The 17,707-nt window shown below is 34.4% G+C and overlaps 1 protein-coding gene across 9 annotated transcripts in view; it reads left to right on the top strand.

The window, feature by feature from the left end:
- mtd (TLD domain-containing protein mustard) overlaps window positions 1–17,707 on the top strand; it is a 1,649,382-nt gene that overhangs the window by 949,693 nt on the left and 681,982 nt on the right. For 8 of the 9 annotated variants that reach the window (XM_069846158.1, XM_069846157.1, XM_069846159.1 and 5 more), the window contains one exon: window positions 5,507–5,566. In XM_069846158.1, coding sequence (XP_069702259.1) covers window positions 5,507–5,566 — 60 coding nt within the window. Of the gene's footprint in view, window positions 1–5,271; window positions 5,359–5,506; window positions 5,567–17,707 lie in introns of those variants that run through there. The other variant, XM_069846161.1, reaches the window with a different exon arrangement.

Below are 17,707 nucleotides of genomic sequence, written 5' to 3'. Positions count from 1 at the left end.
CATGAAATTGAACTATTAGAATTTACAGAACACTATTATCCTTGAAGACCTATACACAGCTATAAACACGTACAATATACTTGTGACTTTCTTGTTTTGTTATTGGGTAGAATCACGAAAACTATCTATGGTCTATTGCAGTGGTCGTCAGCACTTGCTGAATTGGGTAATGGGTAAGAAGTGTATCGCAATATATACCGTCATGCAGAAGCAAAACCGCCAGTAGCCACGGATGGACGTCAGTACAATATCTTATCCGAGGGTAAAAGACGCTAGCCCGAGGGTGCACTGTGATGATGACTGCTGGTCTATTGCAGTATCACTGCTTGTCTGAGTATAAGCTGAGAGTTTAAACATATTTTTCTCACAGATTAGACAACCTTTTGCTATATCTCTCTTACTCCTCACCCGACGTCGCACAGAAGCAGAGATATAATACGAGATTTGTACAGAAATGCTGATAGTCATTTTTCCCGAATAAGTACCCACTTAAACGTTTTATGTTAAAAAAGTATTTTGACTAATTCTATATGCCTGCCATGGCGAAGAAGAGTTCGTGCACCGAGCCACTGTGTAACCTGCAACGTGCATAGCACCTATGGAGGGAGGTGGACACCCGAAAGGGAAGTGAAGTAACTGTCCAACTCAGTAACGGATTTTCATTTTCCTTACGTCCAGCATTTAAATATAATTTTATACAGTACAAGGTTACAAACTAATGTTTCGTACGTACAACGAAAAGAGAACTGTACAAGAAAACATAGGACACATTATCACGACCTGAACTGTCTTCAGAATGTCTCTGCAACAGAGTTTCAAAATCAGGAATTATGTCACTTACTGCCAGTCGTAGTTGATCACGAAGGTGTTTATCTGTCAGCCGTGATCTACATTTGGCTTTAATTATTTTCATTATTGAGAATAATTTTCCACAAACGTAAGTTGTAGCGAACATGGCTTCAACAGAGCAAGCGAAAGAACGAAGCTTCGGATACCTATTTTTTGACAAAGATTTGAAAAGTTCAACATTTGTCAAGTCCTTACATCTAGCTTTCATTGCAACATCACATTGTAAATCTGCGAGTTTAAATTGAAGATCTAACCGCATATTCATATATCTGCTGAAAAAGGGTCGACGTACAGAGATAATAATAATAATAATAATAATAATAATTACCTTTCAACGTTTCATAATGTGAGTAACATGTAGTATAATGCCGTTTCATGTTATAAACCGTTTTCCTCGTAATACTTGAGAACAAATCATACATTTAATATTCTCACCATATTGGCAGCAAAAAAATGCGTCCTCCCATCCTACTTGAAACTTTCGTTTTTGTAGATGTACAGTACATGTATTGGAGAGAGACATTGCGACGATACGCCACTCGCAGATCAGAGGCAAATACAAATGGAACGGAGTTTGACTCCAGTAAGTAAGAGGGTGGGGTTGTGGGAGGTAGAAATGCACAGGTATCACTGCGAGCCACAATGCTCGTGAGTCGCATTTTCGCCGCGGCTGCTATATGCATAACACAACTTCACATTATTCATTTTCTTAGTTATATGCAGTTCCTAACAGAAGCGTTTCTCGAGCTTTTGTGATGCGATAGATTTTTTTTCTCTTGTACGGAAGAGAACGCCGAAAATTACCCAGAAATTCTGCTTCAATTGAATTAGGAAAAACCTCGGAAAAACTCCAACCAGGTAACTTGTCCCAATCAGGATTTGAACCCGGGCCCGCTCGTTTCACGGTCAGACGTGCTAACCGACAGCTAACCGTTACTCCTCAGCGGTGGATATGGCGTAATAACTTATGGTAATTTTGAACTCAGCTGAGAAATATATGAACTACTTACTTACTTACTTACAAATGGCTTTTAAAGAACCCGAGGTTCATTGCCGCCCTCACATAAGCCCGCCATCGATCCCTATCCTGTGCAAGATTAATCCAGTCTCTATCATCATATCCCACCTCCCTCAAATCCATTTTAATATTATCCTCCCATCTACGTCTCGGCCTCCCCAAAGGTCTTTTTCCCTCCGGTCTCCCAACTAACACTCTATATGCATTTCTGGATTCGCCCATACGTGCTACATGTCCTGCCCATCTCAAACGTCTGGATTTAATGTTCCTAATTACGTCAGGTGAAGAATACAATGCGTGCATTTCTGCGTTGTGTAACTTTCTCCATTCTCCTGTAACTTCATCCCTCTTAGCCCCAAATATTTTCCTAAGCACCTTATTCTCAAACACCCTTAACTATGTTCCTCTCTCAAAGTGAGAGTCCAAGTTTCACAACCATACAGAACAACCGGTAATATAACTGTTTTATAAATTCTAACTTTCAGATTTTTTGACAGCAGACTAGATGATAAAAGCTTCTCAACCGAATAATAACAAGAATTTCCCATATTTATTCTGCGGTTAATCTCCTCCCGAGTGTCATTTATATTTGTTACTGTTGTTCCAAGATATTTGAATTTTTCCACCTCTTCGAAGGATAAATCTCCAATTTTTATATTTCCATTTCGTACAATATTCTGGTCACGGGACATAATCATATACTTTGTCTTTTCGGGATTTACTTCCAAACCGATCGCTTTACTTGCTTCAAGTAAAATTCCCGTGTTTTCCCTAATCGTTTGTGGATTTTCTCCTAACATATTCATGCCATCCGCATAGACAAGAAGCTGATGTAACCCGTTCAATTCCAAACCCTCTCTGTTATCCTGGACTTTCCTAATGGCATATTGTAAAGCGAAGTTATATGAACTACTAATAATTTTTATTCTCGAGTTCACATTCGTTCATTCGTTGCAGTTTAATTAAAATAAAAATGTCTCAACTTCTTATGAAGATTACCTCTTATGTTACATTTTATTGAGCATAATCCATTTCTGTTTCTTATATCAACCTGGCTATATGCATTTTCTGTTGCTTGGCTCTAGGGAAGTCTATTCCTGGTTCTCATTCTTCGTTAGTGACTTCGCTCTGGCTTACATTAATATTAATTGAAAACTGGACATAAAAAGGCTGTAAGTGACAATATATTTGAAAATTATATTTTTTTCCAAAATATAGTCTATGTCCCTGGCTCAATGTATTAAGAGAAGGAGATAAGTTCAATTGTAATTTTATTTATAATCTAGCTCCTTCCTAACTCCATATGCAGATTAAATTATTGGGGATCATCAGTGTGGTTTTAGACGTAATAGATCGACTATTGATCAGATTTTTTGTATTAGATATTGGAGAAAAAATGGGAGTATAAGGGTACAGTGCATCAGTTATTCATGGATTTCGAAAAGGCATACGACTCGGTTAAGAGAGAAGTTTTATATAATATTCTTATTGAATTTGGTATTCCCAAGAAACTAGTTCGATTAATTAGAATGTGTCTTAGTGAAACTTACAGCAGAGTCCGTATAGACCAGTTTCTATTTGATCCTTTTCCAATTCACTGCGGGCTAAAGCAGGGAGATGCATTGTCACCTCTACTTTTTAACTTCGCTCTAGAATATGCCATTAGGAAAGTTCAGGATAACAGAGAGGGTTTGGAATTGAACGGGTTACATCAGCTTCTTGTCTATGCGGATGACGTGAATATGTTAGTAGAAAATCCACAAACGATTAGGGAAAATACGGGAATTTTACTGGAAGCAAGTAAAGAGATAGGTTTGGAAGTAAATCCCGAAAAGACTAAGTATATGATTATGTCTCGTGACCAGAATATTGTACGAAATGGAACTATAAAAATTGGAGATTTATCCTTCGAAGAGGTGGAAAAATTCAAATATCTTGGAGCAACAGTAACAAATATAAATGACACTCGGGAGGAAATTAAATGCAGAATAAATATGGGAAATGCCTGTTATTATTCGGTTGAGAAGCTTTTATCATCTAGTCTGCTGTCAAAAAATCTGAAAGTTAGAACTTATAAAACAGTTATATTAACGGTTGTTCTGTATGGTTGTGAAACTTGGACTCTCACTTTGAGAGAGGAACAGAGATTAAGGGTGTTTGAGAATAAGGTTCTTAGGAAAATATTTGGGGCTAAGAAGGATGAAGTTACAGGAGAATGGAGAAAGTTACACAACGCAGAGCTGCACGCATTGTATTCTTCACCTGACATAATTAGGAACATTAAATCCAGACGTTTGAGATGGGCAGGGCATGTGGCACATATGGGCGAATCCAGAAATGCATGTAGTGTGTTAGTTGGGAGGCCGGCGGGAAATAGACCTTTGGGGAGGCCGAGACGTAGATGGGAAGATAATCTTATAATGGATTTGAGGGAGGTGGGATATGATGGTAGAGAGTGGATTAATCTTGCTCAGGATAGGGACCGCTGGCGGGCTTATGTGAAGGCGGCAATGAACCTCCGGGTTCCTTAAAAGCCAGTAAGTAAGCTCCTTCCATAGATACGCAAATTGTATAATATTACATTGCTAGTTCCACAAGAAAGCGACGTTTTATAGGGTTTTTCTCTTTGACACAGCCTTCTTGACCAGTCTTCAATTTTATTATTATCGCTATTACATTATTATTATTATTATTATTATTATTATTATTATTATTATTATTATTGCTGTTAGTCTATAAAATATGCAGTGACTAATTTTATGTTATTATTTAAATAAAATATAAAATGAAGTAGGAAGTATTGTTTTTGCTAACTTTATAACTTGTTTTTACTGCTTCTGTAACTTATGTACTCCATTCCAGAAGTCTTCACTACTGATATATTTCTCGAGAGTCTAGAACGAAGGTGAATTATGAAAGTAAAAACTTGGATAATTTCCTTTTCCTGTTGTTGAAACATAATTTCAAGATTAGTTCTGTCTACATACAATACATAAAGTATAGGCCAACGTACTGTTCAATAATACTATTGGGATGCATAACGAGCATTTTGGCTGTCTGGATAATTCATACAGACTCAAGGCTCTAATCTCATTCACTGTTTCCTGTTACTGGTATCCGCAGCATAATTGTTTACAGTGGACACGGAGAGAAAGCTCAGGCGCCACGTGGAGCCCAGATCGCTAGTTTTATGGTCGAGTTACGTTAATTAATGGTTTACTTTCTGTTCTCGCGAGAAGTGTTGTTTTTTATAGCGAAAGAGAGGTAAAGGTACTTCTGACTATTCTCATCAGATTGCGCCAGCTTGCAGAACACTGGCCGTGTTGTCAAGGCCCTCAGTAGCCTATAAAATTAATAGGCGTGTTTTGTCGGAGGCCTTGACTGTGGCAATGTGGAAAGTGCTGCCTCTTGCAGATAATATTGAAAGTAAAACCGTGAGATAACTTGATAAAAGAGTGCAGTTCAAATTAAACTTTTGATATGATGAGAAGGTTTTTAATTTTTGTTTACTAGTTATTTAAGTTATGTTGTTAGTGCTTGTTTTGTGGTGCGGAGTGATAGTTTGTTTTACTTTAGTTGAGTTATTTTATTTTCTTTTTTTACTATTTTTGTTTTTGTTTGTTTTGTTCTGTGGTTCAGATCCCGGCGTGCGTCTCAAGACATCACGCGTTCTAGTGACAACTTCGTACCTTGGCAGCGGTGAGTATTGCCATCCACTTAATGCCAATATCTGTACTAACCCTCCGTTGCATCATGGTGTTGTGAGTGTTGTTTGTGATGAATGGAAAACGTTTTACTTGTCAAATGTTTCCCGCAAGTACTGGATTTAATGTTTTTATACTGTAAAACAATGTATCCCTGCAGCTGTGAGTAGAGAACCCCTTATTTCGTGTACAATACTAACCCATTTTTTTGTTATATTATGTTCAGAATAATGCAAAACTATGCTTAATTTTGTGTAATAAAATTGGGTCAATCTTCTATGTTTTCCCACATCACACACACGGACTGACATCTAATTTGGGTTTCATTATAAGAATCAAACAAGTCCTAGATATGAAATAACTTTTACAAGTATATATGTGGCATTATTTATTTATATACACGCTGCAAATATATTTCACACACCAGACCTGGGACTGACGTGTGATTTTTCGTTAATGGCGACGATTCCATAAGCTTGGCCACTCAATTTTCACTTTTATGCATTATTACGATTATGAGGTATTCTATATAATTATTTTACTTACATGTTGAGTAAAAATATGAATAAATCATGTTAATTTGCTGTTAATTATTGTCGGTTCCTTGGTGTGTTAATAATTAAAACATTGAAATGCTCCTTGTACTAAAATATATTTAAAATTACATGCATTTTCATTTGTTTTTATTTACGTCAACAATGATGCTCAATGGTACCAACAAAACATTACTTTTGTACACGATTCACGCTGTATTCACATTGGTTTGGAGTGGTGTGTTAAAGAATGCATTCAAGATTTGTAAAACTGTTGAATGAGTTACAATTGCACAAACGACGTATGCTTCCTGAACCAAATCATCGTATTTTAATTATTTAAATAAAATAATAATTAAGAAACATGTTAAATGATTTGTCATTGCACCAAAATGTAAACTCCCTGAACCAAAATGTTCGTATTGTAATTATTTAAATACAACTGCAATGAAGAAACATGCGAAACGAATCATCCTTGCACCAAAAACGGGTGCTCCCTGGACTAAATTATCGTATTTTAATTACTTAAATACTATAACTGCAATTAAGAAGCACGTCAAACGAATTATCCAAACACTAATAACCAGGGAAAGGATTTATATGTAAATACATATTTACTTATAAAGCTAATATAATTTATATTTTGCATTATCTTTATGTTTCACAATGTGTAGGGTTGAAAAATTCTACTTTTATTTTCCATATTTTTCCATATTTTAGAGTTTAGTACATATTTTCGTTAATTTCCATATATTTTCCATATTTCATATAAAACAGTCCATATTATATTAGGTTTAACAATAAAACAAAACAAAATTCCATTAACTTTTAAAAATACATTTCAACAATAGAGATTTAAACACATGTTCAGTAATTCCTTTAACATCAGAGTTATTTGAAAATTAGCAGTCCTATCAACAATGGAAAGTAAGTTACAAAACTGTATTAATTTAATTTAAAATTTTTAACAGACTTCAGTTGTGCAGCTCAACAGTTAAATGCCAGTCAGAGTACACATAGGTTCAGTTTTGTAAATCATACTATAAAGACGGTAAATATGCCAAAAGTACGTCATTCAGTCAATTTAAAATCAAAACTAACAAGTTACATTTCAGAATTTAAAGAAGATGGTTTATCAACTGACAATAAAATATTATTTTGTAATTTGTGTCAGTGTGCAGTATCATCTACACAAAAGTTCCTGGTGCAACAACACATTACAACTAGTAAACATCAGGCCAACAAACAACTAAATTCCAAGCAGAGACAATTGTTTTTAACACAACCAACAACATCGAATGTAAGATCTGAGTTTAACATCGACCTGTGCCGTTCTCTCATCTCTGCTGATATTCCTCTCTACAAACTAAAGAATAAGGTCTTCAGGGAATTCCTTGAAAAATATACTCAACATACAATCCCGGATGAGTCAACACTTAGGAAGACGTATGTTCCATCCATCTACGATGAGACAATACAGAAGATAAGAGATGAAATTAAAGATAGTTCAATTTGGGTTTCCATTGATGAGACTCCCGACAAAGAAGGTAGACTTGTTGGTAATGTAGTTATCGGTTTGTTAAGTGAACAATATTCTGAACGAATTCTTTTACATTGTGATGTTCTAGAAAAGTGCAATAACAAAACTATAGTTAAACTGTTCAACGAAGCTATGGGTATCCTGTGGCCAAAGGGTATTATGTACGATAATGTGTTATTCTTTATTAGCGATGCTGCCCCTTATATGGTCAAAGCTGGACAAGCATTATCTGTTGTATATCCTAAATTGACTCATTTTACTTGTGTGGCGCATGCATTTCATCGTGTGGCAGAAGTGGTCAGAGACAATTTCCCTAAAGTAGATTTGTTGATTTCATCAGTGAAAAAAGTATTTCTCAAAGCTCCCAGTAGAGTTAACGTGTTGAAAGAAATGTACCCTGAAATTCCATTGCCACCAAAGCCAATTTTAACTAGATGGGGTACATGGCTAGAAGCAGTTGAATATTATGCCGAACATATAGACTCTATTAACAATGTTCTCCTTGCATTGGACTCTGAAGATGCAGTCTCAATTGATACTGCGAAAACAGTTACCTGTGACATAAGTGTGAAGAATGACTTAGCTCACATTCAGCATACATTTTCATGCATCATAAAAACGCTCAAAAGTCTCCAAAATAGGCACCTTTCACTATCTGAAAGTTTTGAAATTATAAATAGTACTGTGGAACAACTGAATCGTGGTAGAGGTAAAGTTGCAGATGCAGTAAGAGCTAAGGTGGACACTGTACTTTCAAAAAACCCTGGATATGAAGAACTACAAAAGGTTGTTGCTGTGATGAGTGGTGAATCAACAGTGAAGATTAACTTGGACTTATCCCCAGCAGACATTGTGAAATTGAATTATGTACCAGTTACTTCTTGTGACGTCGAACGCTCTTTTAGTCAGTATAAATCTATCCTCAGAGACAATAGAAGAAGATTCACTTTTCAGCACTTGAAAGAAATGTTTGTAACCTATTGTTATGGTAACAGACAATAAAAATTGTGTTTTGTTGAAACTACATTGGAAGATAAGGTACGTCCATTATATTTTTTGTTTAGTTTGATTAAAATGTACCAATATTTAACGTACATAGTCATTTTTTTATAATTTTAAGTCCATATTTAATTCCATATTTTGGTAAAAATCCATATTTAATTCCATATTTTGGTAAAAATAACTACATATATATTTACATATTTCATATATTTTTAGTCCATATAAATCCGTTCCCTGCTAATAACTGTTGCTTCCTGGACCAAATTATAGTATTTTAATTGTTTGGAGAGAACAACAATTAAGAAACATATTTGCACCGACATGTAAACTCCATGGACTAAAATGGTCGCATTTTAATAATTTAAATACATTTCCAAGAAAAACTCGTTAAACTGATTATCTTTGCATCAAAAACGTATGCTTCCTGAATTAAATTATTGTATTTTAATTATTTACACGTCATTTTTTCATCTGGTATATTTTGTGAGGTTATGATAGATACTTACTGTTAAAATTATTTTCATTTAGGCCTATCGTATAACAGTAGGTCGTGACTGGCCGAGTATGTAAGTATTCGCGCTCTGAGTTGTGAGGGTCGGGGTTTGGGATGTCCCAGGCAACAAGTCTTGGTAAAAACTTTGTTGCTTTGTTTTCCATTATGGAATGTTCGTGTACTAAACTGTTACCGAGAAACGTATTTAGGTGCAGGTTGTGTGTGTTAATAGCTATAGCAGCAATCACATAGTATCTTTAGAGTGGTGTGTTACTATTTTGAGCTTGTTTTCAATTATTTGAGTACGTTTTTTCTCTCATATGAAGTGTGGAGAGAGATCGAAATTTCACCAAAATTTATATATAAACTGTGTACCGAACAGAGCGTATGTGCCCTGTTAAAGAATACGTGTGATTGATATCATTTTGACAAATTCTCCTGAGCTATGCCAGTGGCCATACCAAATTGTTCATCAGAGTCATCATTATACTATACCTATATTTCCATGACTTGTTATTGGTCACCCTCATCTCTAAAGTAGCATATCTGAAATATTATGAAATAGGATATACAGGGTGTACCAAAGGCGATAAAATTGTGCGATAAGCAGCCAAGATTGATTGAAAGACGTCCTTTCGTACCATTTTATTGGTCAAAATTAGTATGACGTAGTAAATGTGTAATAGTCACTTTAATATTTCAGAACTCGCGATTACAAATCAAACGAGTCGCAAAATTCTGCAGCTCCTCTCTATGCCGAGATATTACTGAGAGAGGTAGCCTGACACTGCTAATTTAATACGCAAGTTCGGCGCCCTCATGACCGTAGAGAGAGGACACAAATTACTTTGGTTCATGGCCTAACTACTGATGAGGATTCGGCAGTGGCTCATAGTGTTGTAGTAAGCATTTTATATTCTGCTGTGTTTTGTTTCACCACGGTTATCGGAACGGGTGCCCATACTCTGTCTACGTCAAATGACTTTTGTGCGAGATCGTGCGTATTTGCTTGTTTTCCGCACAGAACCAAGACGCGGCAAGTGTGAAATACCACATTCAGTATTCCCAACGTAACACACATAACAATTTCCCTCTTCTTACCGCTTAAGCGCGACATTCATTTTACTGCTTTAGGCTTTTAACATATTATTTTTAGAGACGTTTAACATAGTAATAATTATAAATTGGAAACTTACCACTGCAATTTCACCTAAATTGTAATGTTAATTATTGTTTTTAAATATTTGCAAAAATTAAGTAAAGTCTACTACTCCACGAAACTTATTGCATTCCTGATACAAGTAACATTAAGGAAGCCGTGAAAAAATCAACAAGATTCCAGATGTCGATGTTATTACTGCAGTATGTTATATAAATAATATTGTTAAAATATTAAAATGAAAAATAAATCATTACATAACCTTACCGTTTGTTTTAAGTTCGCATTTATAGACTGGGGGAAAAAAAAGACAGACGTATATCACGGCCTGCTGGAGTATAGTAAACACAGAAAACATTTTATAGCAACAATGTTGAAGAAAGATATTTTGGTGTTCCGAAGTTGCCGTCATTAAACAGAAACCAACATGGAGATTTCATTGCAACTAATTAGAAATTCGTCTTTCAGGTAGCCTATGTAATAAACGATCTTCGCACAAAATAATGTACGATACACGAGCGGTATGTTTGTTTTCATGTTCTCGGAAATTAAAAAAGCTCAACTACGTTTCGCTTTTTCAATCTTTTCCTCGAACATGAAAACGTAAACATACCGCTCTTGTAACATATATTACTATAATTTGACGATTGGAATTGTTTTCGTTGGAGTAAAAATATTATTTTCGTTGAAAAATACGGGTTTTGCTCCACTCTGAAATCTATAAGCACAGAAAAACCAACTTCTCATACATATTTATTAGAGGAGGACTGAAGATGTTTCGTAGTATTTCTAGCGGAAGTGGACATTCTTTAATAATATATAGTCAAAATGGCATTAGCGTATGGAAGTCATGCTATACATGGCAAGAGATGCGTTTTGCTTAAAAATACCTTCAGATTTTGCAGTTTTCTAAAAATGGATTAGGAAATAGCCCTTATAATGACTGCGACAATAGAATGACAAAATATAAAAATGAAACAAAGGAATGCATATTTTGGTGTTCTTCGCACACCGGACAAATAATCATCTTGTCATTTATTTCGGCTTATTTGTGTGTAGATAATGTCTTTGAACCCATAGGACTCTGAGCCTCAAAGTTCATTGTTTCAATTTTCATAGTAATTGTGATATTTATGTAAAACGATTCCAGAGTTACAAAAAATACATTTCTTGCTGTTTTTATTTCAGTACTTTACATGGGAAATGCCCAGGTTGTGGTGCTTTAATTTAATGAAAATGCATAATTATGCTAATGTTTTTTCGTTAAGAAGGGTGGTGATCATCGTTCGTTTCGCTTTTTCCTCGTTTACGAAATATGACCTGAAAAGTCGATGATACTTAAAAATCGATGATACTTATGCTACTTCTTGCGCCGATAACTAACAATTAAGCTGCATACGTAAGTACATAAGAATATCCGGTAAATGTTATTTAAACATTTATGTGTGAGTAGTACCAACCTTGTATTTACTATGTATAGTTACCCACGAATTGTGCATGCGTCTGGTTAACGTCTGTATTATAGTATAAGTTAATAACATTATTTTAAAAATATACTGCAAACCCCTTCCCGTAGATTATAAATTATAATAAACTCTTTTCAATAGGTTATGTGTATATACCATCTTTTTGCGTATAGGAATTCACTACTTCACATTGTTAAGTATAATATTACATACTAGCCGTACCCGTGCGCTCCGCTGCACCTGTTAGAAATAAATATAAAGTAATTACATAATTAAAATAGGACGTTTGATCCAGGGAACAACTTTTACAACAGCGCAAGATAATCTGCTTCGCTCATTACCAATTTTTTTTGCATTGCATATATTGCATATATATTTTATGTATTTTAACACTATTCAATTTAGCATAGTTAAAATTTGAACTAAAAAATAATGGATTGCTAAGCTAACGTAGTATTACTGCATACTAAATCAATACACTCTCGTTGTTCGTTAATTCTCTGAGATTAAAATGAGTGTACATAAATATTATTTTAAGAAATACAGAAAACGAATGTACAAAATAGCCTGTCTAATTTTCTGTGCATTAGAAGTTATTTTAATCTTACCTGCCCTCGATTTACTCAGACGTTACTGTAATAACATTATAGCATTATGTCCATCTAGAGAAACTACACTTTCCAATGGTGAAATAATAATTAATTATACAAATCGGTTAATTTAGCTTCTGATATTACTTCATACAAACACAGAAACATTCTCTGTAGCCTATGTTTAATAGCTTTCGATTGTTGATGTCCAAGGCCCCTTATAGACGAAATCATTTGTTCTTAATTCATTGCACCGTCTTAGATGGCGTTATTTTAATTTTAAAACTCATTTATCTCATTAAATATCAGTCCTATCAAAATTTTGTAAAGAATAAAACTTATCGGAAATCATTTTTAAAGAAGCTTTTGTTATGTAACATTTTTCACACAAATCAATAATAAGCGAGATATTTCGATTTATTTAATTCAGGCCCCCTTATAACCCCCCTTTTAAATAAAGTATTTTGAATGCCATATAGCCTAAAATCTAAGTTACAACGAACTTAATTTATATTCCAATTTTCATATAAATCGGTTCAGCCATTATCGCGTGAAAAGGTAACAAACATACAGACAGACAGACAGACATACAAACAAAAATTTCAAAAAAGCGGTTTTCGGTTTCAGGGTGGTTAATTATATATGTTAGGACCAATTATTTTTGGAAAATCGAAAATTACCAGAAAAATTTCGGCTACAGATTTATTATTAGTATAGATGACGTATTTCCATGGCGACCATCGTAAGAGTAAGAAATCGTTCTGCCAAGTCATTTGTTCTGTTAATGTACAGTAGCTCGAATGTAAATGTTACACGTCAAAATGTAAGGCTGCAGAAAAGTTAGAAAAACGCCGCTATAATCAGTATTATCACCGCGCTCTCATGGTTAACATGTCGGCATCATACAATAACGTGCGGTGTGCTTTTAAAACATAATTTTGCAGACCGATTGTTGCTCTGTAGGTTTCACTCTAAGCGTCACGTTGTCCCGTCTACTTCCTCGATAAGAATAAGCACTAGTTTCTTATATTGTTAAATGGCTATTATTATTATTATTATTATTATTATTATTATTATTATTATTATTATTATTATGTCATATACTAGTACGTTGACATTCTTAACTCTTAATAATAATAATTTTTAATCACATACCTTAATGTTCGTCCTCAGCACAAGACATTGCAACCTCGGTTTTAGTCCACGTGGATTACACAAGTAGGTGTCATTTAATAACGGAAGCAGCTTATTGGTTGCAATATTGAAATTGAGGCGAGTGATTGGAGCGGCGACATAAGAAATTGAAAACAATAATGCAATTGAATTTCAAAGTCCTGCCGAATGTTAACCCTGAGAGCGCGATATTAACAATAACATTGTTTAAAAAACGTGCATAAAGTCTAAAAACGCGCATAAAGACTTACTAAATAAAAGTGGATGAAGTGTTTGTGGCATGAGATAGAGAGAAAGAAAAAGAGAGAGAGGCAGGTTTTAATTAATGGGATTTGTGAAGTCAAATCGGCTCAGGGATTCTCTCACTAAGATACAAAAATTATTTTTTTTTGTAATACGTACAAATAAATAATCCTAAAGTATTAACTTAATACAAGGAACTTGGTTATTTTACTGCTACTTCTTAATAAAATAATCTTTAAAGGACTTGTATGTCAACGGATAAAAATTGTTATAAATTTGCTAATATTTAAACTTTTTTATTTAAATATTTAACATTTAAACAGTTACCGGTATATTACCGGTTGTTCTGTATGGTTGTGAAACTTGGACTCACACTTTGAGAGAGGAACAGAGATTAGGGGTGTTTGAGAATAAGGTTCTTAGGAAAATATTTGGGGCTAAGAGGGATGAAGTTACAGAAGAATGAAAAAAGTTTCACAACACAGAACTGCACGCATTGTATTCTTCACCTGACATAATTAGGAACATTAAATCCAGGCGTTTGAGATAGGCAGGACATGTAGCACGTATGGGTGAATCCAGAAATGCATATAGAGTGTTAGTTGGGAGGCCGGAGGGGAAAAGACCTATGGGGAGGCAGAGATTTAGATGGGAGGATAATATTAAAATGGATTTGAGGGACGTGGAATATGATGATAGAGAGTGGATTAATCTTGCACAGGATAGGGACCGATGGCGGGCTTATGCGAGGGCGGCAAAGAACCTCCGGGTTCCTTAAAAGCCATTTGTAAGTAAGTAGGACTAATATTTAAACTTTAATGTCCTCTTCTCTCTCTATGTTCGGATTATTCGGAATTTCGGATTAACGGGGTTTGGACTAGCAGGGTTCTAGTCTTTAATGTTTGTTTTGAAGAACATTATGAATCCCATTGTTACTGTTTAAGAAAATGCCCATAATTTGATGTAATTTTTGCAGTCTTATGCTAGGTTTACAATGGCGCGACATACGCGACACGACACAGCTACGCGACGTTATATAAATTATGGACCAATAGGAAATCCGAGTTCCATGACGTCACGACGCAGATCGCGATGCGACAAAAGTTAAAATTGAGTTAACTTTTACCGCGCGACGTTACCGGAATGCGTATGTGTTTTGTTTATGACGGCGTCGTCTGCAACAAAATTGAATACCTTTTCAGATGAGATGTTGATAGAATTGGTTAAAGGATACCCTGAATTATACAGAGTAAACCGTGAGTAATGTCATTTATAGAGGTTATTCGTTAGGATATTTCAAACAAAAAAGTTTAATATAATTTTGCTCGTTTTTGCTTCATTTTCGAGAAAAAATTATTTTATGTGAAACATTTCATGGCGTATTTTAGGAAAGCTATTGAATTAACTTAATTCCCAATATGCTTAGTCCATTTAAGAGAGCAGTGTATTATGATAAAGAAATTAGTTCTTGTCGTTTAAATATGCAGAAATTTCATCTGAACAACTGTAAATTTTCGTTCTGAAAAGGAATTTTAAAACTTTACATTTGTTAGATCAAATTTCTACGTATTTATTATGACTATTACACTCTTACTACGTCATACTACTTTTGACCAATAAAACGGTACGAAAGGGTGTATTTCAACCAATCATGGCTGCTTATCGCACAATTTTATCGCGTCCCTAGCATTTGTTTAATTTTATCGCGTCCCTAGCATTTGTTTCTTTGTTTGCCAACATTTGAAACTGCGCTGGTCTGGATGTCAAAAAAAAAAAAATATATATATATATATATATATATATATATATATATATATATATATATATATATATAATTACAAACCACTCCAGTCGATGCACAGCAGTTTCAAATATGACTCGCATTGGCATTCAAGAACAAGAATTAATCAAAATCACTGATCATACCTATGCATCTTCTGAAATCCGATTTACAAATAAATGAAGAGCACCATTCGGAAATCCTGAATAAGTTGAATACACCATGTAGGCCTAAATCAACGAGTTCCACTTCTATTACGCACACGTCCAATATAACATCAATTGAACCACCAACCACATTCAAATTTGAAAATTGTACATTCAATAATTATTCCTTTTAAAATTATTCATGTTTATTTTTTATGTCATCGTCGTTAAATAAAACTTTTCTAACACTTGTGTATATTAGTTAGGTTATGTTATAGCTTCTGCTCTATGATATTATGGATAGTCACGTATCAGAGATTGTTTAATATTAAGATTTATTGAAAATCATCTATCAAGTGACGTTGATTACTGGGATTCGGATAATTGTCTTAATAAAAATGAAACTGAATCAACAAAGCCTTCTTGACTAGTAACAGGCCACAGAGTTCAATGATGATTCCATAGTTGGCACAACTGATACCGGTAACAAGAAAACATCATCATAAAACACTACTGCCATCTAGCGTAATGTTGAGATGGTACAATAATACATTTGAAGACAGTTGTATTTTCGTAAGCCAATTAATATTTTATTGTACACTTTGTTACTTCTAATCTTTATATAGCCTACTTTCTTCTAATCGTGTAATAGTCAATTAAATCCCACTCGAGTTTTGATTTTCTCTAGATAAATCTGCCCGTGTTCCACTCGCAGATTTATCGATAAAATCAAAACCTCTAGTGAGATTACTGTTGAAAATACAATGCTCTCTTAAATTTACTGGTAATTAAATTAATGGTTTTTCCAAAAGACGGTAAGACATGTTTCATATAAAACAGTTTTTATCTCGAAGAAGAAGCAAAACGAAAACAATAATCATATTATTTTTTTGTTTAAAATATCTCAAAGAATAACCCTATGAAATTGACATTATTTACGATTCACTCTTTATATTACTGTTTGTGTACATGAAATACACAAATATTTCCATCCATGGCTCCCATGAAGTTCGGAAAATTTACTTTTTTCCAATATCATTCTTCCACCTTCGTGAAATTGTCCTCAAAGAGCTTCCACTTAATGAGGTTTTTTTTTTTAATTTATCCCAGATTACAGGACTTGTTTCTATTTATCCCAGATTACAGGACTTGTTTCTAAAACTAATGGACATTGTGAAAGTTACAATACGAAAATCGTGAAGAGAGAACGTAGGGAGAGAACCAAGTTCTTAAAGGGAAATCTAACCTCAAAGTTACGCTTATACGCTCTGCTGGATGTCTCCCGCATTGGACGTTTTTGTATTTGAGGGCCAATGATATGCAGATCATCAAATTGCGAAGATGCCATTCGCATATAGTTATGATATGTTTATTTCTTCTACTCCAAAAACCGAGAAGGCAGGCATCGTTTCATTTTAAGTTTCCTAATCTCATGAACCAGCGATTGAAGTCGCGGAATTGTGAACACCAGTCCACGACGCGATACTGCGATGTCACGTCATTGTAAATTAAGCATTATAATGGACCATTTGGGAATAGTTGAAGGTGTGAAACATAAGTATTAGGCGCATAGGGTTTTTTATTTGCTCACTGTTACATACTATGTGGAAAAATATTGATTTAATCTGTATCTGCCTATAGTTCTAGCGAATACATCCAACGATGCAGGTAGCAAAGGGGTTAGGTAGATAGCTAAATGAAAGAAATTCTATAATTTTTATTTTGTTTATAACAAAGGAAATGAACTGACCAGAAATTGTTTTTTACTTCTATTTTTCTTCCCTCCCCAACTGTAAATGAAATGAACATTTTAAATTTATCTGCACTAAATTTCAGCTTTCTAACACAATTTGTTTTGAAATTGTAAACGAAGTACCAACTTTTAACATATATTGTTCTTGAAATGTGTGCAGTCATTATCGTAACTCAAATTTATTTATTTTCCACAGAGTATGTAGATCTAATAGTGGGTAAAGAAGAAAAACTATACTCGCAAAAAGTTAGGTTCCAC

The sequence above is a fragment of the Periplaneta americana genome, chromosome 14 (genome assembly GCF_040183065.1).
Source record: "Periplaneta americana isolate PAMFEO1 chromosome 14, P.americana_PAMFEO1_priV1, whole genome shotgun sequence".
Lineage (NCBI taxonomy): Eukaryota > Metazoa > Arthropoda > Insecta > Blattodea > Blattidae > Periplaneta > Periplaneta americana.
The sequence above is the reverse complement of the archived record's forward strand: the minus strand, read 5'-3'. Positions and strand labels throughout refer to the sequence as shown.